The sequence below is a fragment of the Hemibagrus wyckioides genome, linkage group LG26 (assembly GCF_019097595.1).
Source record: "Hemibagrus wyckioides isolate EC202008001 linkage group LG26, SWU_Hwy_1.0, whole genome shotgun sequence".
NCBI lineage: Eukaryota > Metazoa > Chordata > Actinopteri > Siluriformes > Bagridae > Hemibagrus > Hemibagrus wyckioides.
In genome coordinates this window covers 2,891,893-2,916,416 of record NC_080735.1, presented here as the reverse complement: position 1 = coordinate 2,916,416, position 24,524 = coordinate 2,891,893, and the positions used below count along the sequence as shown (strand labels likewise).

Genomic DNA, 24,524 nt, shown 5'->3' with positions numbered 1-24,524 from the left:
ATCAAATCTATTGTCTAATAATAAATGTTCCGATTAGATTTTGCTTTTGTTAACATGGACGAAGGATGAACTTCAGCATGAATAAAATGTAGTGGAAATAATACACTTGAGGGATATGCAGTTTTAGGAAAATAATCAATGACCTGCTGATGTGGGGAAAAAAACTCCTTCAATAAACATCTCCTTACTGTATAACGTTGATGTATTGGAACGAGCGCAAGTACTCAGAGAGGCTGTTCTGACCAATCAGAACCCAGAATTCACCAGGACTATACTACAAATCATTAAATGTTGGCTAAGGAGAGCTCAACATAAAGCGTTACCAGTTGTTGAAAAGTTTACCGAAGATCTAACAAAAAAATAAAAAATAAATTAAATGTGTCGGTGATTTAATGATTCACATTCTGTTGTACAGCTGGAACTCTAAGGTCAGACTTTACTCGTGTTCGATGCAAAAAGAGATCAATCTGGCATTCGTTTCTCCGAATCGCCTCTTCCAGCCCTGCAGCGTTTCACACAATGCGAAGACTAAAGCCAGAGGTTAGCGAAGGCTAGTCACGGTCTTCCAGCCCACGCAGTGCTTAACCACCAGATCCAAACTGATATGAATTTATTACATCAACGAGCGAGTGGAGCATTTATTCTCTTTCCTTTCCTGTCCGTTCCAGCAACCTCAAGCACATCTCCAGCATCTCCCCCCTCTTCCATGGTCCTGTGTGATTTTGAGCAAGGTTTGTGTGGATGGACTCATGACCTGAACTCCGACATCATCTGGGCTTTGCACACCTCCAGCAAAATCACAGCCCAAGGCCAGAGTCAGGACCTCTCTTTAGGCTCTAACAGTGAGTCTCTCTCACACACACACACACACACAATTCCTATAATCAACCACCCACAAAGGAGTACACACTCCCACCCACACTAGCTTGTAAATTAGCCAGGCTGTGAGTTCGCTTTAACTACATTCTTGTGTGTAAAATACACAACAGTTTGTGTTCAAAAATAATTGAATTTTGTTACACAATTACACAAAGATGCAGTGAGTAAGGTCCAGGGGTTCGAATCTGAGCTCAGGAATTTTGTGTGGAATTTTGCATATTTTCTCTGTGTTGGTGTGGGTTTCCTCTGAGAAACGTGCCAGTTGACGGATTTACGATTAAGTCTTAAGATTCAGAGGTAAGAACTGTATGCACAGCAAAGAAACAGAGGTTGGTGTAGTACGAGTTAGAATCCGGACGGAAATGTAATCTAGGGATACAAAAGGGATGGGAACTACTGCAGCAACTTGAATGATCAAGTGGTAACCATACTACATCCAATTGTGAAACCATGGCACTATAAAAATCCTATCATTCCAGCCAGGATGTGGTCCCAGTTCTCACCTAGTGTTCCTGGGATGTTCTCCAGATGCTTTGCCACCGTGACCAGGGGGCATGGTACCACCAAACTCTTGACAAGTCCCAGGCTTTACTTGCCCCCGTGGAATGTGGAAGAGATGACAGCACTATGATGGATGATCAGCATTCTTTTGCTCTACTTCAAACATTTTTTCTCATTTATTTGCTTCCTAGAACATGGCAAGACATGATGCAGAAGCCACCATCAAGCACTTGACAAATGGGAAGTTGATGTTTTAATATTCCTACGACTATGTCCAAACCCTTTTGGAATTTTATTTTAGGTTAGCATGATGAAATAGACTTCTTTCTTAACATTGTTCCAGCCTATCTAGCATCTCCCCTAGTTAAGACCCATGATCCGTACTTGACTTCAAAGCAACCTACTTCTGTGGAAATTCCTACACTTGTGTTTCAACCCTTAAACTACCTCGAAGGCACAACGCTGCATCAATAAGCAGTCTTCACTGTTAAAGCCTGCTTGAAGAAATAATTATTCCTTTTGTTTGAGATCCTTCTGGCCTGTATTTTCAATGTACCCTTTGTCCAGCAGGTCCAGGTGTTAGAGATGACCTTTCGCATCTGATCTGGCCTGAATCCCCATCCTGTCCCACACATAAAGACTCACTCCTTTCTAAAACCACAGATGAGCATATGAAAGAATTCATTTTTATGTTACCGTTGGAGATCTTTTCTTAAGTGATGGGGGAAAAGATAATGATGTTGACTGCCAGTTTACCACCATTAACCATTACTCTGGTGATGAAACTGGAGCTCGGCTTGCAGGTTGAGCATTTTGTTTAATAGGTGTTGGTAGTGACCAAAAGAATAAGATCTGTGGCAGCCTGAGGTTTCTTTATAGGGTTGCTGGAATCACTCTCAGTGACCAGGTGAGGAAAATCCAGTAGACCAACTGTTCCTTCAGATTAAGATGAAGCAGTGGAGGTAGCTTGGGGCACTTTGCAAAGATGCCTCCTGGTTGGCTCAGAGTATCAGATGTATCCCACTGGGCAGAGACCCCAGGAAAACCGAGCCAGGACCCACAGAAGAGCCAGTTGGCTTGGGGATGTCTGGGAATCTGGATAACCCAGGTGGAACTGAAATCAGAGGCCAGGGACATTAAAATTAAATCGAATAAAACATAAACCATGTAATTCTTTAATAAAGAGATCATTTTTAGCATTTTAAACCTGATGTAGTGTTTAAGGAGTACAGCATTTCCTGACATGCTGTTTCAGGAAATGAATTTTACGGCTTCACATCGGCACTGGTTACACCATCTTGTTTTTTTTTTAAAATTATTATTAGTTTCCTATAATAGCACATCTTGTGCTTTATTCCTTCCTTAAATAACGTCTAAATAATTAGAAAGCCCGCAGTAGCCGAGAGAGAGGCTTTCCGGCTCACTAATTCTTAAAACGTTTTGCTCCTGTATCCTGCAATTTCCCCCTTGGCAAGCCTTTAATATTTCTTAAATCCCTAAAAGATGACACAGTTGCGTGAATACACACTTGCATACACTCAAGACAAATTAATTGAAAAATTATATATCTTTCCTTCTCATTGATCCCCTGCTTCATTCTTCTTGTGAATGAATGAGGCAAACGTTTGCAAAACGTCCATCAGAGATCGTGTCTCTTTAGTGAGGGAATATTTATATCGAGATTTGTTTGTATGGTCTCACTGTCATGGTTACCGTCTCCCAGTTGGCGCCTGGTGGAATCATTTGGTTTATATCAACTGGTGAAGTGGGATTAAGGCAAGTGTTTGATTTGTAATATTACTTGCGCTTGTTTGCCTAAACTGACACTGTAGATGGATTTGAAGCTGTGTGTTTACATTCTCGGCTTCTGTTTCAAGAACCCTGGCATTGACCGGCTTCTGTTGTGTCTGCACAGGTCTGGGAAACTACCTGTACGTCGAAGCTAGTCCCAAAACACAGGGAAAAAAAGCCAGGCTCTTCAGCCCAGAGGTAGGACCCGAAACAGGGCCTCTATGTTTAAAGTTCTCCTATCAGCTTGAGGATGAGGGAACCCTCCGAGTGCTACTGCGTTACCCGCTTCAAGAGGAAACCCTGCTCTGGGTTCTCCATGGCAGCCAGGGTTCCATGTGGAAGGAGGGACGTACCATCCTACCTCGATCACCTAAGGAATTCCAGGTAAACTGGGATGACCTCTACAAAATGATTACATGAGATAAGAAGAGCATTCTATTCATAGTGAGATTGATTTGTAACTATAATGTTCATTTGAGATTTTTGTTTCATTTTCTGGAAGGTGGTCATTGAAGGCATCTTTGAAAAGACAACCACAGGCCACATCTGGATTGATAATATTCATCTTAGCTCCAGCACGCCACTGGAGGAATGTACACGTAAGAGCTGGTGTTTTACACATCATTTCCTTTCTGCATACTAATGTCATGCTTTCATTTACCCACATTAAATTTCCCAAACTCAGGAGTAGTTAGAACGTATTCCTTACTTCATAATCCTGACTAAAAAAACGACAGCTTTATGCTCAAGAGAGCCAAGCATCACAGCAACAACCATAGTGCAGCTTCTCAAAATAAAACTCTGACAGGAAAAGTGGGATATGTGTGTGCGTTGGGGGGGGGGGGTAGTATGAGTGACATGTTACTTGCCATCAAACCCAAAAGAAGAATCAAATCTAGGCCACCAAACCTCCTGAGCCTCCATGCTAATCTATATTTCATTATGTTCTCATTTCTCAGTATTTGTAAACAGCATTCTCTGAAAGCAGACTTACTCGATATCTCCAGTGACCTTGTCAAGTCCAGGGATTAGCTCTGGCTTCTGATTGATCTAAATTATGAAACCTAGATTTTATGTAGGTAATGTACAGCCAAATGTGGTCAAGTAGAAAAAATCAGATTCCTACACAACAAACATAACTCTAGATGGTAGTTATGTAGTTAATTGACCATTATAGACTATAAAATATCCAGATGTTTGGATTTTGAATCTCAAAAACAGCAGCTCTGACAAGAGCACAATGCTGCATGACAATTTTCTCTGAGGCGACATTTACTGCATATTTGTGGAAGTGTCACCACTTACCTGGTTAAGAAGTGAGGGCAAGAAGCCTATATTATTGTAGGCGAAGCTATGATACAGCACCCCTGAAGCAGCAAGGGTTAAGGGTCTTGCTCAATTGCACAACTGTGGAGGTTGGTGATGGGGGCTTGAACGCTGATCCTCCAACCCAGAGCCTTAACCACTTGAACCACCACTTCCCCTAAAAGAGGAAGCCTTTATTATCACCACACATACATTCCAGCATAGTGGAATTCTTTTCTTTGCATATCCTAGCTGAGGAAGTTGGGGTCAGAGCACAGGGGCAGCTATGATAACAGATACCTGGCAGAAAGCTTTGCAGATTCAGTGAATATTCCTGTTAAATTCTTGTTAACTATAAAGTCTCTTTTTGCAAGATAAAAATTGTAAAGTAAATACTTTTTTCCCCCATCTCTTTATCTCTTTTTCAGACCCTTTTGCTGCCTTTCAACCTGATGTGCCTGGTGAGTTGTTTCAACTATTAGAACAAACTGTATACTGCAGATCCAGGGTCAGTTGTAGCTCAAGCAACTAAGTTGTAACTAAGATCACAAAGACAGTTCAGTTTCTCATGATAAAAAACACTAATCCTGGATCTGCTCCTGGAAGCAGGAAATATTCTTTTACAAGATTTGCCTGTGAGGTGGTGGATTGGTTCTTGCACCATTGATGAACATAAACCAGCATTCATAACTTTCCTACACTGGTTCGCATGGATTTGGTGAACACTTGGGGAGCTGGCACATCTACTAACTTCTTTCATAGATATTTTTCTTTACACAAGTCATAATGATTACAGGGTCTGAGTCCCGTACAATTTAATCAGCACTTCTATCCTAGCTAATTTCCAGTTTGTGCAGTGCGCCAATCTTTTTTTAATGAGCAGCATTCTCTGTGACACAATATAGCATCATGAACACGTATTTTTAAAAAAGCATGTTAGACACAGCGTTCACGTCTTCTGGTCCCTAGAGAATTGTTCCTTTGTGGCTTTTTTTTGGTTGCCTGTGCTCAGCGCTCTTTTTAGCAAACGTTGCAGATCTGACAGGAAAAAAACAAGTGCAACGCTGTGCCTGAACCATAGTTATTTTGAGTAACAGGACTCGATGAGGCCTGGCTGAATGTTCAGTAATTGGTTTCAGACATTGTGTCAGGCAAATTCTGCTACTCCACAACCTACCTCTTGCTATAATGAAGACGACTCGAATAATACTAGGCTTCTGGTTGAACTACATGGCTAATCTACAAGCTGAGGATAAGAAATATGCATTTTCCCTTTACACCAACACCAAACTAACACGGCTACCACACAATTAATTACGGCAAATCTTAAAAGAAACCTCCACCCTGAAATGTACTGAAATTTGTGGTCTGCTTATTCATTTATTATTGCTTAGTGTGGTCTTTTCGCTAGCCATGCATCTAGCTGGTGTCACCGCAGGAATAATGTTATTGCTAGCATTGAATAGAACAAAAAAAATCATGGTCAGGTTTTGGTCCTAAAAAGAAAAGAGCAAGTGCTTCCTTTTTCCAGAGATGCTCAATGTCTTAGAAGTACAGGACACGCTGGTCCCAGAATGCATTGCAGATATGCAATGACTCGAATATACAAAATAATGAGTGCAATGGTGTTGATGCTTGGAAAGTGTTTACGCAGAAAATTATGTGCTTCTTAACAATGGCAATTTCTCAGTGCACTGCTATCAGCAGGTAGGCACACAGCAATTTAGGACACAGTGAACCAACGTGGAAATAGACTACAAACACTAAAAAAAAACGACATTAAAAATTAAACACTGGATACCACTGAAGAATACATGTTAATTTTAGAGATTAATATGCATGGTTCAGGGTGGAATTTTCCTTTAAATACAAAAGACAGCAGCTTTCTTTTGGCACCCTGCACGTATTCCAAATGTGCATAAAGAGATTAAAAATGCATGTTCTGCTGCTTGGACCCCTGATTTGAATGCAGCCCGTCATATATCCCTGACTGAAGCCATGTCTGTAAATAGTCCTGAAGAGCTAGTCATTATGGCAAGGAATATCTCAAGCTAGTGTGTAATTCCACTGCTTATCCTATAACCACATTAACACTTTGATTGTTTTTAATCACGGACTAACCTACATAGCAAGAAAATTCAGCCCTACTTACGGCTTGTCTGGGTGCATTTTTACTCTGCTATGCTTGCACAATGAGCCTCGGCAGTACTGTGGGGTGTTGTCACATGTTGTATATCTCTCCACCAGGGGGAGCCCTACCAGGCAGGAGTGAGCCAACTGTAGATACCCTGTCAGTGCCACCTATTTCCCCCAACTGGTATTACTTCATGGCTGGCGGAGGTGCCATCTTGTTCCTGGTCATTGCCGTTGTCATGGCCATTGGCTGTCGCCGCCTGACAGCCAAGAGGAGCCGACCCACCATGGCCTACTATAGTCCCCACAGTGCTTACTACCCAAATGGTGCCATGCCCAGAGCAGGGGGGGGTCCTAAGTTGACTGTTTGGGTCGAGAAGGGGGATGGAAACTCCTACTGGTGAGGAGACTGTGATAGACATTGACCTACATTGCTGACAGAAGGTCAGAGGAAAAGAACTTTAGAAGAGCACTGAAAAGTTGGTTTAGTGTAAGGGATGCCTCAAACAAGAACTATTTTTCTTGGTACCACCTCACTTCCAACTGCTTTGGAAACTGCGCAACTGAAGAGTGGACAGGAACCAGCATCTGCTCTAGACCTGTTGGTTTTCTTTGTGCTTTTTTTTCCTCAATGCACCTTCACTTGCTGGATGTGGTGATACACTGTGAGTCCCGTTTACTGCAGAATACCAGCCAGTGGTTGACTGGAAAAGCGCCATATTGGAAACCCTTCCAGTGTGGGTGTAACTGTGATATGACCAGGTTGAAAGCTCCTCGTGCCTGTGCCTGGTGGTAGCTCCTGGACTACCAAACCATCAGAGACTAAGTGGACACACTGTCCAAACCAACCACCTTAATCATAGATCCAAGACTTCTGCTTATATTTCAGATGGGGACTGGTTCCAACTGGTTCCATATCAGGGCTAGATGAAGAACTGGATTAAGAGATCAGGACTAAAGGACAGCTTTTAAGTTTGTGCAGATCTAGATAATAATAATTATTATAATAATGTTGTATATCTATATTTGGTGTCAACCTGTGTGGTTTACAAAATGAAATGAATCTTGGGTAAATTTACAGCTGTCAAAATGTTTGCACTTTGAATAGATCCTAGTTTTCTTTATTGCGAGGTGGTCTGGGAAAACCCGCCAGATGACATTGAGGATAAATTTGGGAAAAGTGACAAAAAGGACAAAAAATTAAGGTTTTGGCCAAAATAGGAGTTTCTCTGCCTCCAGCATAATCAACATATCATAAACACATTGCACTAAAATTACCTGGAAATGGTTTTTACTTTTAGAACTCACCTTCCTGCAAAAATCTTGCCAGGTAAGTTTCACAAACATTGTGGTGAAAAAGGTTTTTAGCCAAGTTTTTTTTTCCCTCAAACGGTTATCAAAATTTGGATAGCTTTTTGGCATAACTGAATGTAGCTGAATCAATTTGGTTTCAGATAACGGCTGACAAATTTCCCACGATGCTCCTATGCCACGTATAAAAATGCAGTTTTCTTCCTATAAAATGATAGAAATTCACCTGGGGTTGCATTTCCAAGAAAAAGACAAAAGAACAAAAAACAAAACAAAAAGAAGGGGTTTCCCAGGCCGCTACACAATTTATGATATATCTGTTTACTATTTAGCCAAAAAAGACAGTCTATGGACCATTTCTAATGAGAGTGTTGAGGGCGCTGGGGTATTCTACAAGCATGTGTACAATTTTGTATATTTTTACAGGCTCAGGTTCAGTGATCAGCTTGATTGTAATGAAGGACAGTCCAGTAAGAACCTTCCAGAACAACAACAAATTACATTTTATAGATTTTAGGTCAAAGTACAGCTGGCATCGATGAGGTTCACATACAGAGAGTAAAATTTGAAGAAATAGAGAAAACGTTTTCATTTCCATATTTCTCCATGGCAAGACAGGGCTAGTTCTGCATTTCCGTGCATGTTCCTCAAATTTCACAGCAGAAATCCCCACAAATATTGCGTAGGCCCCCTCGGTACCAAGCCAGAAGTGAGGAGGCGTGCATTATTTCAACCAAACGGCTGTCAGTGTTTTATTCCCTGCAACAAGCCACATAAACAACACCAGCTGCTTCCCTTCATAGCCTCGTCTTAATGAGAGAGAGAGAGAGAGAGAGAGTGAGTAGTGGTGAAGGAGGGAGCTCTGTACACTCCTAACAGCTGGTAGACATTTCGTTATGCTGCAAGCCTTGGAGAATTCCAGAACAATGAATAGTGTGCAGCACCTCCACGTGGTTTACTAGTTTTCAGAACATTTATTTCAAAATAAATATTTTTGTTAGCGAGCACTGGAGAAAATTTGAAGAGAGAGAAAGAATGCTTGTTCTGCTTGTTCCCTGGTTCGTTCCTGTGCATTTCGTAGTTCCCTTGTTCCATAGCTTTGAGTGTGTTTCCTAGTTCCCACGTGCTAGTTTTTATTCCCTATTTTGAGTGTTTCCTAATTTCCTTCTTTTGTGGCTTCCTCTTTTGCTAGTTTTGAATGTTTTTTTCTATTCTCCTCGTTCCCTGGGTTCTGATTGTTTCGCCTAGTTTTCTTGCACCAAGTGACTTTCCCAGTTTCCAAGCTTTCAGAGTGCCTTTCTCAATTAGCAATAGTAGGAGAGAGGGATGGATTCAAAAAAAAGAAAAAGAAAGAGAGAGGACCTTTGTTAGATATTTCCATTAGACAGAGTATTGGCATTTGTTTGCAGTACGCTTTTAAACTAATCTCATCTCGCCATATGTTCTTTCAAGCGTTTAATATTTTTAATTAGTTAATGGACCCGATAGCATTTATTACAGCTGCTGGAAGTTTTCCTCCTTCGTTGCCCTGGAGAACGTAGTAATGAGTGAAAGCTTTCTCCAGAGACTAATTCCAGAAAGACTGGATGCCAAAATTTTTTTATTCTCAGATGACTTTTTTTTGTCTCCCTCTAAAATTAAAACTATTTTTGGCACTAAATGAACCTCTTCTTTGGGCACGGGCATCTCAGGGCTTGTGGACCAGTCACTGTCTTCTCAGAGGAGTTGTTATCTCATCCGTGTAGAGCAGATTGCTCACAGTGGATCCAGTCAGCCCACCACCGTCGCATCCATAGCACGCAGGATTTTACATCAATTTTTCAGCCTTGTTTGGTTTGGACCCAGCAGGCCTCAGTTCAAACGCTTTCCTTAACAAAGGCAGCATTGTCCCGACAAACCACCTAACGATGCTTGACGTTCTGGCTAGTTTTATCACCCCACACAGCTTATGTAGGAGGTTCTGATGTACACACTGTGTATACTCGTGTAGAACAGGAGGATGATGAAGGCGATGCACTTTCCTGTATGAATGTGGCACTATACCTCAATCTTAAAATGAGTGTGCTGTTTGGAAAGAAAAAATAAAAAGAATGCAGACACGAACTGAATATTTTTTGCTTGATGAATTGGAAATGCCCTTTTAAAGTATGGTAATAAAATCTTATTTTTCTAACCAGCCGTTTCCTTCTCTTATTAATAATTCCTTATTAAGTACACATAGTAACCTGTAATTAACTTTGCCATCTTCATGTTTCCGTAACAACAGCTAATTTTCATAATCGTTGGTAATGACTTTTGCAGATTGGGCTTTGGGCAATTTCGTATTTCAATTAATCATTTCTCCTCCCCACAGTTAAAAAAATGGACCCAAGAGGTAATCGTCTTCTCAATAGCCGGGACCACGTGGAGACAGGTAGGTAATTAATATTGCAAGAGAAATGTTGCTTCTCGTAATTCTCATAAAGTTTCATCATCTTTGTTTTCTGTCTTTTATAAAGGACGAGTTATTTAGGGACTCGAAATCTATGTAACTTTATATAATGGCAGCTACCCGCCTTGCTAATGAAACTTAATTAAGTCTATCCTCAGCCCACACGCCCTCCACCATATCATCAATCACGTCAGGCTCGTTTGCTGATGCTAACAGGGCAAACGTTTGAATGCTAATGGAAAGCAGAGTACCCGAATTTTAATAGGAGTGTCCAATCTTATCTGGAAAGGGCTGTTGTGGATGCAGCTTTTCATTCCACCCCAGCAGAAGCCACAGTGTATTTTGAAAGACAAAACCATGATTAAACAGGTGGAATCAGATGAGGCTCCTGCTTGATTGGAATTAAAACCTGCTCCCACACTGATCCTTCGTGGGTATGAGAACCCTCATGGTGTAGATGTAACAATTGTAACTGTTTCTTCCACCCACCATTTTAGGTCTCTAGGGTTTTGTATATAGTCTACAAGCCATCTACAACCAACCAACCTGCTGAACATCAAATCAACATTTGTCTATCCCTATTGCCATAGAACATACAAAAAACTGGCTCTAACGCTTCCTTGGACCAATCCTGTTCCTTGTGTAGACTGATGTTTTGTACCGTAGCAGGGTTTCCCATGTTAACCAAATTGTAAATCCTGTTCCTTGTGTAGACTGATGTTTTGTACCATAGCAGGGTTTCCCATGTTAACCAAATTGTAAAAAATGTCGCACTACTCACTAGACCAGGGATGTCCAATCTTATCTGGAAAGGGCCGATGTGGGGGCAGCTTTTCATTCCAACCAAGCAGAAGCTACACCAGAGTCTATTAAAAGCCAAGATCAACTGATTAAACAGGTGCAATCAGGTGCTGCTTGATTGGTATGAAAACCTGCCTCCACAGTGGCCCTTTCCGGATAAGATTGGCCATCCCTACAATAGAACTGAAAGTAAAGCCTATATCATGTGTCCAGGATGAAAATTTTCATAACCCATGTCCGTATTTCTTTACTCTAGGAGAACAATTCTCAGAATGGACCACTGCAGAACCTTCCTCGGAGCCTCCGGTGACGACACGAACGACAGGGAATGACAATCCATGGCTTTACACTCTGGACCCCATTCTCCTCACCATCATAGTGATGAGCTCTCTGGGAGTTCTACTGGGTGCCGTTTGTGCTGGTCTTCTGCTGTACTGCACCTGCTCCTACGGAGGCCTGACCTCGCGGTCCTCCACCACCCTGGAGAACTACAACTTCGAGCTCTATGACGGCATCAAGCACAAGGTGAAGCTTAACCAACAGCGCTGCTGCTCAGAAGCTTGAGGACGACCTGGCTGACGTTCACATAGGAAATGCGGAACCCTGCGCTTTCAAGAGAGACTGGCCCCATCTCTTGGTGTGCATGTCACCACCTCGCTGCTTGTTGGTGCAACTGTTGGAGCCGTCACTTCCAGCCATCCTTTCTTGCTTGGCTCGGCTCTCGCTCGGCTGGATGAGATTCGTTTCAAACGTGGATTATCGAAGGCTGCTTGGAGTTATTTCTTGGGAAGCCTTTCCCAGCTTAGCCTCAAAATAGATATTAGTACATATCAGTTCTGTCTATTCCAAAAAAAAAACTCATGATAAGCTTTGGATTCTGAGTGGGAGCTGGTGGAATTGATCCGAACTCTTGTCATCTGTAAACACAGAGCTTTTGTGGCATGTGACTGATGGTGTGGTAATGTTTGTTGATGTTTTTAAGCTTTTTATTTTCCTTCGGTTTTCAATTTCCTGACTGTGATGCCTTAATGCTGGTCAATCCCTCGGTTTTTGTTCAGGATGTCTGTGACCAAAACTTTCTTTTTCAAACCTTTACATCCATCCAGTGTGCGTTTAGTTCTGTACTCTTGTTTCACTCTGGCTTTAGTAGAAACACAAGAAACAAAACGTAACCTTGTTAAGATAAGCCAAGTAGTTTTTTTTTTATAGATTTAGTTTGAAGCCATGTGATGGGTAGGATTTGGTAAGAAATAAATGCAGGACTATTTTTTTTGTGTGTGTATGTAAAGCAAGAGGGAATTTTCAGTGCAACCTATGGATTGCTGTAAATGGGACATACTGCTGAGCTCAATGGTATTACAGATTAACAAAACAGTTAAACAAGGTTTTTGCTGCGAACACGGAGCCATGAACACCATCACTAAGACTCTGATGACCAAGGCCAAGCACTTATCATCTGCTAGTTCTTTCCCCTATCTCCATGTCTTTTCTTTTTTTTTCCCATACAAGGCTGAAGGTTAACAGGAGACAGGTTTAGTGATGAATTGGGTTGGAGCTTACATCAGCTCCCTAGTGGCTTTCAAAGGCTTCTCCATGAAAAAAAAAAAAAAAAAAGACTATCCGAGATGGAGTAAATCTTTTCCCAGGCCCACTGATAGATATCATCCGTGACAAGCACGGGAACACGCATTCATATACACTCACACACGCATTCTGCTGACATATCAACTGTGTTACACCTCGACAAAAAACAAGACACAAAGGAGCGTAATGGAATTCTGAGAGTCTGAATGGGAGAAAACGGAGGTGCGGCGCTCCTGTACGGATACGCGCTCATCTAAAAAACTGTCACTACTGGAACAGGAACTTTTTCCAAGTGCCTTGGAGCTGCTCTGGCACTCAAAGACTCGAAGCTTTCGTCTGTCTCAAAACACTCGACAAGACTTTGAGAAATCACAGCACTGGGTAGACTTCCAGTTACTCTCTGGAAGGTTTGTACAGGAAAAAAAATATGTGCTTTTTATGATAATTATTGTTATTATGATTATTTAATAAAGGATTGGTAAATATTAAGTGTTGGAAAAAATCTTTGAAGAGAAAGAGAATACTGTGTTTGAGAAAACATCACGGTATTAATCGAGCATTTAAAAAGTTTCGTCCACGAGGTAACCATACGTTCACATGCTGGAGCTAACCATCCACATGTTACACCCTCGCCGTTAATTATTCAGACTGAAATGGCTTGATGTTCTGTTTAGCATGTGTGCTCACATACACTTTCATTTAACCAATCCTCACACACACACATGCTTGCACCAGTATGTTGTTGCAGCAGGGTGGAATTAGTTTCATCTGGCCACAAAGAGAACAATTGGCATCTACCTATAAAAGCTGATCCATAAAACATCAACACGCGCACACACACACACACACACACATGCTCGCATACCACTGTGTCGGCTGCAGGCTCTCTCATCTCCCCATGGGCTCCCATTAGCCAAGACCTTCAGTCTCCTTCATTTAGAAACTCACAACATCAAAGCTTTGAAGTGCCTTACTGTTCGCCGTAGCGTCTCCTTCATCCCTCTGTCTGACCCAGCCACCGGGCCTTCCTTGGTTAACTATTTCACTACATCATGCCAGAAAACAGCAATTCCTTCAGCTGATAATGTGTGAATGGCATAACACATATTGCAGAGAGCGGAGAATTCACTTGCAACTTACAGTGAAGCAGGCAGAAGCTCTATAGTAGCTTAGTTTGAATGTAAACAGCCACTAGTGATAGGAATTTAGCACTAAACAAAAAAACTGTATTAATGTATCAACGCTGATATCCGATAGCATACTAGCATAAAAATAAATAAACAAATAAATAGTGCTCTGATACAAATCAGCAATACTACACAATGTAAGCTGTCATGAACCAAACCCAAGGATCTAGATGTAGTTCATAATTAATCATGGCAACCAACCAAACGAACCTCTGGTAGCTGAGGTCTGAGCTGTGATTAAGGTGTTAGATTACTGATCAGAAGGTTGTGAGTTTGAATCCTGGGTCCACCAAGCTGTTATACTATTATTGGATTAGGTATTGGTGTCTCTGGGGTCCAGTGGCAGGATCCCGTACTCTCATTGCTGCGGCCCGGGTTTGATTCTTGGGCAGGGAGCTAACCCAGCCACGGAAGAGTTAACTCTCAGTGTCAGTCCCGAGCCTGAATTAAATGGGAGGGTTGCGCCAGGAAGGGCACCTAGGTCCACCAAGCTGCCACTGCTGGACCCCTGAGCAAAACCCTTAACCCTCAGTTGTATAGCTGAAATAAATGTAAGTCACTCTGGATAAGGGTGTCTGTCAAATGCTGTAAATGTAAAACTCTTTGTTATGGTGAACCGTATCTTTAATAGAGAGCGTGAGCCTAGAGAACAGAGCGGGAGCTTTGATTTGTGACGAAACCTTCGCCAGCATCTGTGTGCTCAGCTTGGTTCTGTTTAACCACATCATGAACGTTAAACACTTGGCACGAGGGATGATTTCACTGCTGGCTGCAACCAACATAAACACAGCAACATAAATGTTTCCTGATGCTGGTTTTGGTATTGAGGAGCACCGAACTCTTTACCTGGGTTCTGCTGTTTAAGTCAAACACGGGCATGATCTCAGTAGCGCTTTAGACCATAGCAGGAACGTCTCCGTCGTCACAAGCCTTCGTCGCCGATTTACTTGGGACTTGAACCAGTAAAAGTGATTTCAAATGAAGTGGAGGAAGTAACTTCATCCCTGCTGTAGCTGCCTCCAGAATGAAACACTTAAGACATGCCAAACAAGCCTCAACAGCATGACCAGCGCTACACTGAACAAACCACAGGAATTCTCTGAGCACATTTTGAGAAGTTTCCCCCCCGAGTGTCTGAGAGGTCCCTGCAGTTTCACGTCCACCAGCACAAACACTAATTGCTCCATCAGCTTTCAGGCTTTGATAGCCAGCTTTGCTTAGAAAGAGAGAGAGAGAGAGAGAGAGAGAGATCTGATCTACTGCAGGGTCAAAGAAATTAGATTTCAATCTGACAGCAAGGGAAAGCAACATTTAGGAAACAAAAGTTCTGAATAATTTGGAAAAACAAACACACACACACACACACAGAGCCCGACGGCCTGGCTCCTCTGGGCAATTTTCCGAGGTTTCCATGGTTCACTTGTCGATCAAAGCGAGTCACAGAGCTCTTAATGTCTGCAGCGGCTCGCAACAAATACCACATCCCCAGCAGGTGAGAACAAGAAGGCCACAGTAAAGGGTTTAGTGGCTCATTAAAAAGTGTTTGTTTTTTTTCTAATTTAAAAATATTTAGAATTATGATTAAAAAATATTCGAGCCACGTTCTCAGCACAAGTGTATTACCTGCCTGGAGAACTGTTACACTCTGTGGAGCTCGTCTGTGTTTACACAAGCTGCTTGTAGCCACTCCCCTGTGCCCTTTCACTCTGCCCCTTTACTTAGCCCAAAATTCAGTCTGAAATTAGCAAAAGCCAAGCATGATCACTCCCCTGTGAGTCGACACATAAATCGACCTTATTCTAATGCTAGTTAGCATGCTAACTCCACCTGTATGAAACGCTGTAGATTCCAGTGAGTTTCATCCAGATAATAGGGAATGTGGGCGGGCTCAAGGAGCAGTCTTATTCAGCTCGGTTTATCAGGTCTGTTGTATTTTAGGTAAGACACCGTATCTGATTCCCTCTGACTGTTAATCGTGATGCGTCCAGATTACAGTGGTTCTGTTCCGCTAGCCATCGCTGATTATGTTAAAACTATAAATGCTCACATTAGTGCATTAGAGAGAAACGATCTCTCCTTACAGCAAGACTTTAAATTTAGAATAATTTCTTTAGGTCTGGAGTGTGTGGTGAGCCACACGGCTAGGAGAGGGAACTGAAATAGAAGCAGCCTCTCAGACACGCTCATACACACACACACTTATTCACACACATTCATAAACACATACACTCACATGCACACACTCTCACTCACACACACTCACACACTGTGCTGGTGCTGATGCTGGTGCTGTGCTGATGCTGGTGCTGTGCTGATGCTGGTGCTATGCTGGTGCTGTGCTGTGCTGTGCTGTGCTGTGCTGTGCTGATGCTGGTGCTATGCTGGTGCTGTGCTGTGCTGTGCTGATGCTGATGCTGGTGCTATGCTGGTGCTGTGCTGTGCTGTGCTGTGCTGTGCTGTGCTGGTGCTGTGCTGTGCTGTGCTGTGCTGTGCTGTGCTGGTGCTGTGCTGTGCTGTGCTGTGCTGATGCTGATGCTGATGCTGGTGCTATGCTGGTGCTGTGCTGTGCTGATGCTGTGCTGATGCTGGTGCTGATGCTGGTGCTGTGCTGATGCTGATGCTGGTGCTGTGCTGATGCTGATGCTGGTGCTATGCTGGTGCTGTGCTGTGCTGATGCTGGTGCTGTGCTGATGCTGATGCTGGTGCTATGCTGGTGCTGTGCTGTGCTGATGCTGTGCTGATGCTGGTGCTGATGCTGGTGCTGGTGCTGTGCTGATGCTGGTGCTGATGCTGGTGCTGGTTCTGTGCTGATGCTGATGCTGGTGCTGGTGCTGTGCTGATGCTGGTGCTGTGCTGATGCTGTGCTGATGCTGGTGCTGTGCTGTGCTGTGCTGATGCTGATGCTGGTGCTGGTGCTGGTGCTGATGCTGGTGCTGTGCTGATGCTGTGCTGATGCTGATGCTGGTGCTATTCTGGTGCTATGCTGGTGCTGTGCTGATGCTGTGCTGATGCTGATGCTGATGCTGGTGCTGTGCTGATGCTGATGCTGATGCTGATGCTATGCTGGTGCTGTGCTGTGCTGTGCTGTGCTGTGCTGTGCTGATGCTGATGCTGATGCTGGTGCTGGTGCTGATGCTGTGCTGATGCTGGTGCTGCACTGGTGCTGTGCTGATGCTGGTGCTATGCTGGTGATGTGCGGTGCTGGTGCTGTGCTGGTGCTGTGTTGATGCTGTGCTGATTTTGATGCTGTGCTGGTGCTGTGTTGATGCTGTGCTGTGCTGGTGCTGTGCTGTGCTGTGCTGGTGCTGTGCTGTGCTGGTGCTGTGCTGGTGCTGTGCTAGTGCTGGTGCTGTGCTGTGCTGGTGCTGTGCTGGTGCTATGCTGGTGCTGTGCTTGTGCTGGTGCTGTGCTGGTGCTGTGCTGGTGCTGTGCTGTGCTGTGCTGGTGCTGTGCTGGTGCTATGCTGGTGCTGTGCTAGTGCTGGTGCTGGTGCTGTGCTGGTGCTGTGCTGGTGCTATGCTGGTGCTGTGCTAGTGCTGGTGCTGTGCTGGTGCTGTGCTTGTGCTATGCTGGTGCTGTGCTTGTGCTGGTGCTGTGCTGGTGCTGTGCTGTGCTGGTGCTGTGCTGGTGCTATGCTGGTGCTGTGCTAGTGCTGGTGCTGGTGCTGTGCTGGTGCTGTGCTAGTGCTGGTGCTGTGCTTGTGCTGGTGCTGTGCTGGTGCTGTGCTGTGCTGGTGCTGTGCTGGTGCTGTGCTGGTGCTGTGCTAGTGCTGGTGCTGGTGCTGTGCTGTGCTGGTGCTGTGCTAGTGCTGGTGCTGTGCTGGTGCTGTGCTTGTGCTATGCTGGTGCTGTGCGGTGCTGGTGCCGTGCTGGTGCTATGCTGGTGCGGTGCTGGTGCTGTGCTGGTGCTATGCTGTGTGGTGCTAGTGCTAGTGCTGGTGCTGGTGCTATGCTGTGCTGTGCTGTGCTGTGCTGTGCTGTGCTGTGCTGGTGCTGGTGCTATGCTGTGCGGTGCTAGTGCTGGTGCTGGTGCTATGCTGTGCTATGCTGGTGCTGCCCAGTGCTGGTGCTGGTGCTGTGCTGGTGCTATGCTGGTGCTGTCCAGTGCTGGTGCTGTGCTGGTGCTGTGCTGGTGCTGGTGCTGTGTTGGTGCTGGTGCTGTGCTGGTGCTGGTGCTGTGCTGGTGCTATGCTGTGCTATGCTGTGCTGTGCTGTGCTGTGCTGGTGCTATGCTGTGCTGTGCTGTGCTGGTGCTAGACTGGTGTCTAGATAAGCAGGAGGAAATTCTGTAGCTGGAACACTGCTACTTTTACTCCTGCATCTTTGTGATTAAAAATAAAACAGAGATGAAGACGAGGAACGAAGGAGAACATGAAGAACCCTGCCGAGCTTTTATTAGGTTTCAGAACCTGTGTGTGCTCAAGGCATCAACATGTCAGGTTCTCTTTATACAACATCCAGTTTATAAAGCGCTCTGTGGGATGAAACCAAATACACACACATCATTTATACAAAAAAATAAAAAAACACACAGATATGAAGAGGAGGAGGAGGAGGAAGAAGAAGTGCATTCATATATTTTTATGTGCCAGAAAGCATCACAGGGGATCAGGATCAGGACGGAGCTGTCTAACATGAGGGAGGAGGAGAAAAAAACAACAACTACAAGCCAATAAAATAACAGAGACATTTATATAAGAGCAGTGAAATGTGAAAAGAAAAAAAGAAGAAAAACACTGGGAAAAAAGAACAACTAAAGAAAGAAAAACAGTGTGAAGAAAAAAGAAAATAGCAAGAAAAAAACTAAAGAAAAACATGAAAAAAGAGAGAGAAATATTAGTAATAAAGACCAAAGAAAAAGAGAAAAAACAAAAAATAAATAAAAGAAAAAAAGTAAAAGCCAAAAGAAAAATATTAGTAATAAAGACCAACAAAGAAAGAAAGAAAGAAAGAAAGAAAGAAAGAAAGAAAGAAAGAAAAGAAAAGAAAAGAAAAGAAAAGAAAAACACGAAAAAAGGAAGAAATATTAGTAATACAGACCAAGAAGAAAAGACAAGGAAAAAGAAACATGAAAAAAGAATTAAAGAAAGAAAGATGGCCCATCCAATCAGAGGTAAGAATTCCATGATTTGTGCTTTCAGATTTATTTTTTTGTTGTGCGCTTCTCTGTCACCGTACACTTCACTGCTGATTGTTTTCCCACATCAGTGTTCAACAGTGTTTATTCCACACTGAGTGTTTAATCCACACTGAGTGTTTAATCCACACTGAGTGTTTATTCCACACTGAGTGTTTAATCCACACTGAGTGTTTATTCCACACAGAGTGTTTATTTTACACTGAGTGTTTATTCCACACCGAGTGTTTATTCCACACTGAGTGTTTAATCCACACTGAGTGTTTATTCCACACTGAGTGTTTAATCCACACAGAGTGTTTATTTTACACTGAGTGTTTATTCCACACAGAGTGTTTATTCCACACCAAGTGTTTAATCCACACAGGGTGTTTATTACAAACTGAGTGTTTATTCCATACTGAGTGTTTATTCCACACCGAGTGTTTATTCCACACAGAGTGTTTAATCCACACAAAGTGTTTATTTTACATGGAGTGTTTATTCCACACCGAGTGTTTATTCCACACAAAGTGTTTAATCCACACAAAGTGTTTATTTTACATGGAGTGTTTATTCCACACCGAGTGTTTATTCCACATTGAGTGTTTATTTCACACAGAGTGTTTATGTTTATTCCACATGAAGTCTTTATTCCACACAGAGTGTTTATGTTTATTCCACACAGAGTGTTTATGTTTATTCCATACACGGAGTGTTTTATTCCATACACTGAGTGTGTATTCCACACAGAGTGTTTATTCCACACAGAGTGTTTATTACACACTGAGTGTTTATGTTTATTCTACAGAGTATTTATTCCAAGCTAAGTGTTTATTCCACACAGTGTTTATGTTTATTCCACATGACGTCTTTATTCCACACAGAGTGTTTATGTTTATTCCATACACTGAGTGTTTTATTCCACACTGAGTATTTATTCCACACAGAGTGTTTATTCCACACAGAGTGTTTATGTTTATTCCACACTGAGTGTTTATTACACACAGGCTGTTTGTGTTTCTTCCACACAGAGTGTTTGTTTATTCCACACAGAGTGTTTATTCCACATGAAGTCTTTATTCCACACAGAGTGTTTATTCCACATGAAGTCTTTATTCCACACAGAGTGTTTATTCCACATGAAGTCTTTATTCCACACAGAGTGTTTATTCCACATGAAGTCTTTATTCCACACAGAGTGTTTATGTTTGTTCCACACAGAGTGTTTATTCCACACAGAGTGTTTATGTTTATTCCACACAGAGTGTTTATGTTTATTCCATACACTGAGTGTTTTATTGCACACGGAGTGTTTTATTCCATACACTGAGTGTTTATTCCACACAGAGTGTTTATTCCACACAGAGTGTTTATGTTTATTCCACACAGAGTGTTTATGTTTATTCCATACACGGAGTGTTTTATTCCATACACTGAGTGTTTATTCCACACAGAGTGTTTATTCCACACAGAGTGTTTATTACACACTGAGTGTTTATGTTTATTCTACAGAGTATTTATTCCACGCTAAGTGTTTATTCCACACAGTGTTTATGTTTATTCCACATGATGTCTTTATTCCACACAGAGTGTTTATGTTTATTCCATACACTGAGTGTTTTATTCCACACTGAGTGTTTATTCCACACAGAGTGTTTAATCCACACAGGGTGTTTATTCCACACTGAGTGTTTATTCCACACTGAGTGTTTATTCCACACAGAGTGTTTATTCCACACAGAGTGTTTATTCCACACCAAGTGTTTATTACACACTGAGTGTTTATTCCACACCGAGTGTTTATTCCACACCGAGTGTTTATTCCACACAGAGTGTTTATTTTACACTGAGTGTTTATTCCACACTGAGTGTTTATTCCACACTAAGTGTTTATTCAACACAGAGTGTTTATTTTACACTAAGTGTTTATTCCACACTGAGTGTTTATTTTACACTGTGTGTTTATTCCACACTGAGTGTTTATTTTACACTGAGTGTTTAATCCACACAGTGTTTACTCCACACAGAGTGTTTATTCCACACTGAGTGTTTATTCCACACAGAGTGTTTATTCCACACTGAGTGTTTATTTTACACTGAGTGTTTATTCCACACAGAGTGTTTACTCCACACAGAGTATTTATTCCACACTAAGTTTTTATTCCACACAGTGTTTATATTTATTCCACATGACGTCTTTGCTCCATACAGAGTGTTTGTTTATTCCACACAGAGTGTTTATTCCACACAGAGTGTTTATGTTTATTCCATACACTGAGTGTTTTATTCCACACTGAGTGTTTATTCCACACAGAGTGTTTTTTCCACACAGAGTGTTTATGTTTATTCCACACTGAGTGTTTATTACACACAGGCTGTTTGTTTTTCTTCCACACAGAGTGTTTGTGTATTCCACACAGAGTGTTTATTCCACACTGAGTGTTTATTCCACACTGAGTGTTTTTGTGTTTATTCCACCCTGAGTGTTTGTTTATTCAATACACTGAGTGTTTATTGCACACTGAGTGTTTATTACACACTGAGTGTTTATGTTTATTCCATACACTGAGTGTTTATTCCACACTGAGTGTTTTTGTTTATTCCATACACTGAGTGTTTTTGTTTATTCCATACACTGAGTGTTAATTCCACACAGAGTGTTTATTCCACACAGTGTTTATGTTTATTCCACACAGAGTATTTACTACACACTGAGTGTTTATGTTTATTCCATACGCTGAGTGTTTATTCCATACACTGAGTGTTAATTCCACACAGAGTGTTTATTGCACACTGAGTGTTTATTCCACACAGTGTTTATTGCACACTGAGTGTTTATTCCACACTGAGTGTTTATTACACACTGAGTCTTTATGTTTATTCATTACACTGAGTGTTTATTCCACACAGAGTGTTTATTCCACACAGAGTGTTTATTACACACGAAGTGCTTATTACACACTGAGTCTTTATGTTTATTCATTACACTGAGTGTTTATTCCACACAGAGTGTTTATTTTACACAGAGTGTTTATTCCACACTGAGTGTTTATTCCACACTGAGTGTTTATTTTACACTTAGTGTTTATTCCACACAGAGTGTTTATTCCACACTGAGTGTTTATTTTACACTTAGTGTTTATTCCACACAGAGTGTTTATTCCACACTGAGTGTTTATTTTACACTGAGTGTTTATTCCACACAGAGTGTTTACTCCACACAGAGTATTTATTCCACACTAAGTTTTTATTCCACACAGTGTTTATATTTATTCCACATGACGTCTTTGCTCCATACAGAGTGTTTGTTTATTCCACACAGAGTGTTTATTCCACACAGAGTGTTTATGTTTATTCCATACACTGAGTGTTTTATTCCACACTGAGTGTTTATTCCACACAGAGTGTTTTTTCCACACAGAGTGTTTATGTTTATTCCACACTGAGTGTTTATTACACACAGGCTGTTTGTTTTTCTTCCACACAGAGTGTTTGTGTATTCCACACAGAGTGTTTATTCCACACTGAGTGTTTATTCCACACTGAGTGTTTTTGTGTTTATTCCACCCTGAGTGTTTGTTTATTCAATACACTGAGTGTTTATTGCACACTGAGTGTTTATTACACACTGAGTGTTTATGTTTATTCCATACACTGAGTGTTTATTCCACACTGAGTGTTTTTGTTTATTCCATACACTGAGTGTTAATTCCACACAGAGTGTTTATTCCACACAGTGTTTATGTTTATTCCACACAGAGTATTTACTACACACTGAGTGTTTATGTTTATTCCATACGCTGAGTGTTTATTCCATACACTGAGTGTTAATTCCACACAGAGTGTTTATTGCACACTGAGTGTTTATTCCACACAGTGTTTATTGCACACTGAGTGTTTATTCCACACTGAGTGTTTATTACACACTGAGTCTTTATGTTTATTCATTACACTGAGTGTTTATTCCACACAGAGTGTTTATTCCACACAGAGTGTTTATTACACACGAAGTGCTTATTACACACTGAGTCTTTATGTTTATTCATTACACTGAGTGTTCGTTCCACATGGAGTGTTTATTCCACACAGAGTGTTTATTCCACACAGAGTGTTTATTACACACAGAGTGTTTATTACACACGAAGTTCTTATTACACACTGAGTCTTTATGTTTATTCATTACACTGAGTGTTTGTTCCATATGGAGTGTTTATTCCACACAGAGTGCTTATTTTGCACAGAGTTTTTATTCCACACAGAATGTTTATTTGGAGTGTTTGTGTTTATTCCACACAGAGTGTTTATTTGGAGTGTTTGTGTTTATTCCGCACAGAATGTTTATTTGGAGTGTTTGTGTTTATTCCACACCGAGTGTTTATTTGGAGTGTTTGTGTTAATTCCGCACAGAATGTTTATTTGGAGCGTTTGTGTTTATTCCACACCGAGTGTTTATTTTGCACAGAGTTTTTATTCCACACAGAGTGTTTATTTGGAGTGTTTGTGTTTAATCCACATAGAATGTTTATTTGGAGTGTTTGTGTTTATTCCGCACAGAATGTTTATTTGGAGCGTTTGTGTTTATTCCACACAGAATGTTTATTTGGAGCGTTTGTGTTTATTCCACACCAAGTGTTTATTTTGCACAGAGTTTTTATTCCGCACAGAATGTTTATTTGGAGTGTTTGTGTTTATTCCACACAGAGTGTTTATTTGGAGTGTATGTGTTTATTCCACACAGAGTGTTTATTTGGAGTGTTTGTGTTTATACCGCACAGAATGTTTATTTGGAGTGTTTGTGTTTATTCCGAGTGTTTGTGTTTATTCCACACAGAGTGTTTATTTGGAGTGTTTGTGTTTATTCCACACAGAGTGTTTATTTGGAGTGTTTGTGTTTATTCCGAGTGTTTGTGTTTATTCCGCACAGAGTGTTTATTTGGAGCGTTTGTGTTTATTCCGCACAGAGTGTTTATTTGGAGCGTTTGTGTTTATTCCGCACAGAGTGTTTATTTGGAGCGTTTGTGTTTATTCCACACAGAGTGTTTATTTGGAGCGTTTGTGTTTATTCCACACAGAGTGTTTATTTGGAGCGTTTGTGTTTATTCCACACAGAGTGTTTATTTGGAGCGTTTGTGTTTATTCCACACAGAATGTTTATTTGGAGTGTTTGTGTTTATTCCGCACAGAATGTTTATTTGGAGTGTTTGTGTTTAATCCACACAGAATGTTTATTTGGAGTGTTTGTGTTTAATCCACACAGAATGTTTATTTGGAGTGTTTGTGTTTATTCCACACAGAGTGTTTATTTGGAGTGTTTGTGTTTATTCCACACAGAGTGTTTATTTGGAGTGTTTGTGTTTATTCCGAGCATTTGTGTTTATTCCGCACAGAGTGTTTATTTGGAGTGTTTGTGTTTAATCCACACAGAATGTTTATTTGGAGTGTTTGTGTTTATTCCACACAGAATGTTTATTTGGAGTGTTTGT

General features: G+C 41.6%; 1 protein-coding gene across 2 annotated transcripts in view; it reads left to right on the top strand.

Annotated features, from left to right (window-relative positions):
• The window catches only part of nrp2a (neuropilin 2a), a 53,696-nt gene extending 40,471 nt beyond the window's left edge, over positions 1 to 13,225 (top strand). Inside the window, exons 12-17 of one of the 2 annotated variants that reach the window (XM_058380207.1) lie at positions 669 to 842; positions 3,296 to 3,555; positions 3,674 to 3,770; positions 4,905 to 4,937; positions 10,274 to 10,333; positions 11,409 to 13,225. In XM_058380207.1, coding sequence (XP_058236190.1) covers positions 669 to 842; positions 3,296 to 3,555; positions 3,674 to 3,770; positions 4,905 to 4,937; positions 10,274 to 10,333; positions 11,409 to 11,716 — 932 coding nt within the window. In that variant the 3' untranslated portion in view covers positions 11,717 to 13,225. Of the gene's footprint in view, positions 1 to 668; positions 843 to 3,295; positions 3,556 to 3,673; positions 3,771 to 4,904; positions 4,938 to 6,723; positions 10,094 to 10,273; positions 10,334 to 11,408 lie in introns of those variants that run through there. The other variant, XM_058380208.1, reaches the window with a different exon arrangement.
• Positions 13,226 to 24,524: the final 11,299 nt, after the last annotated feature.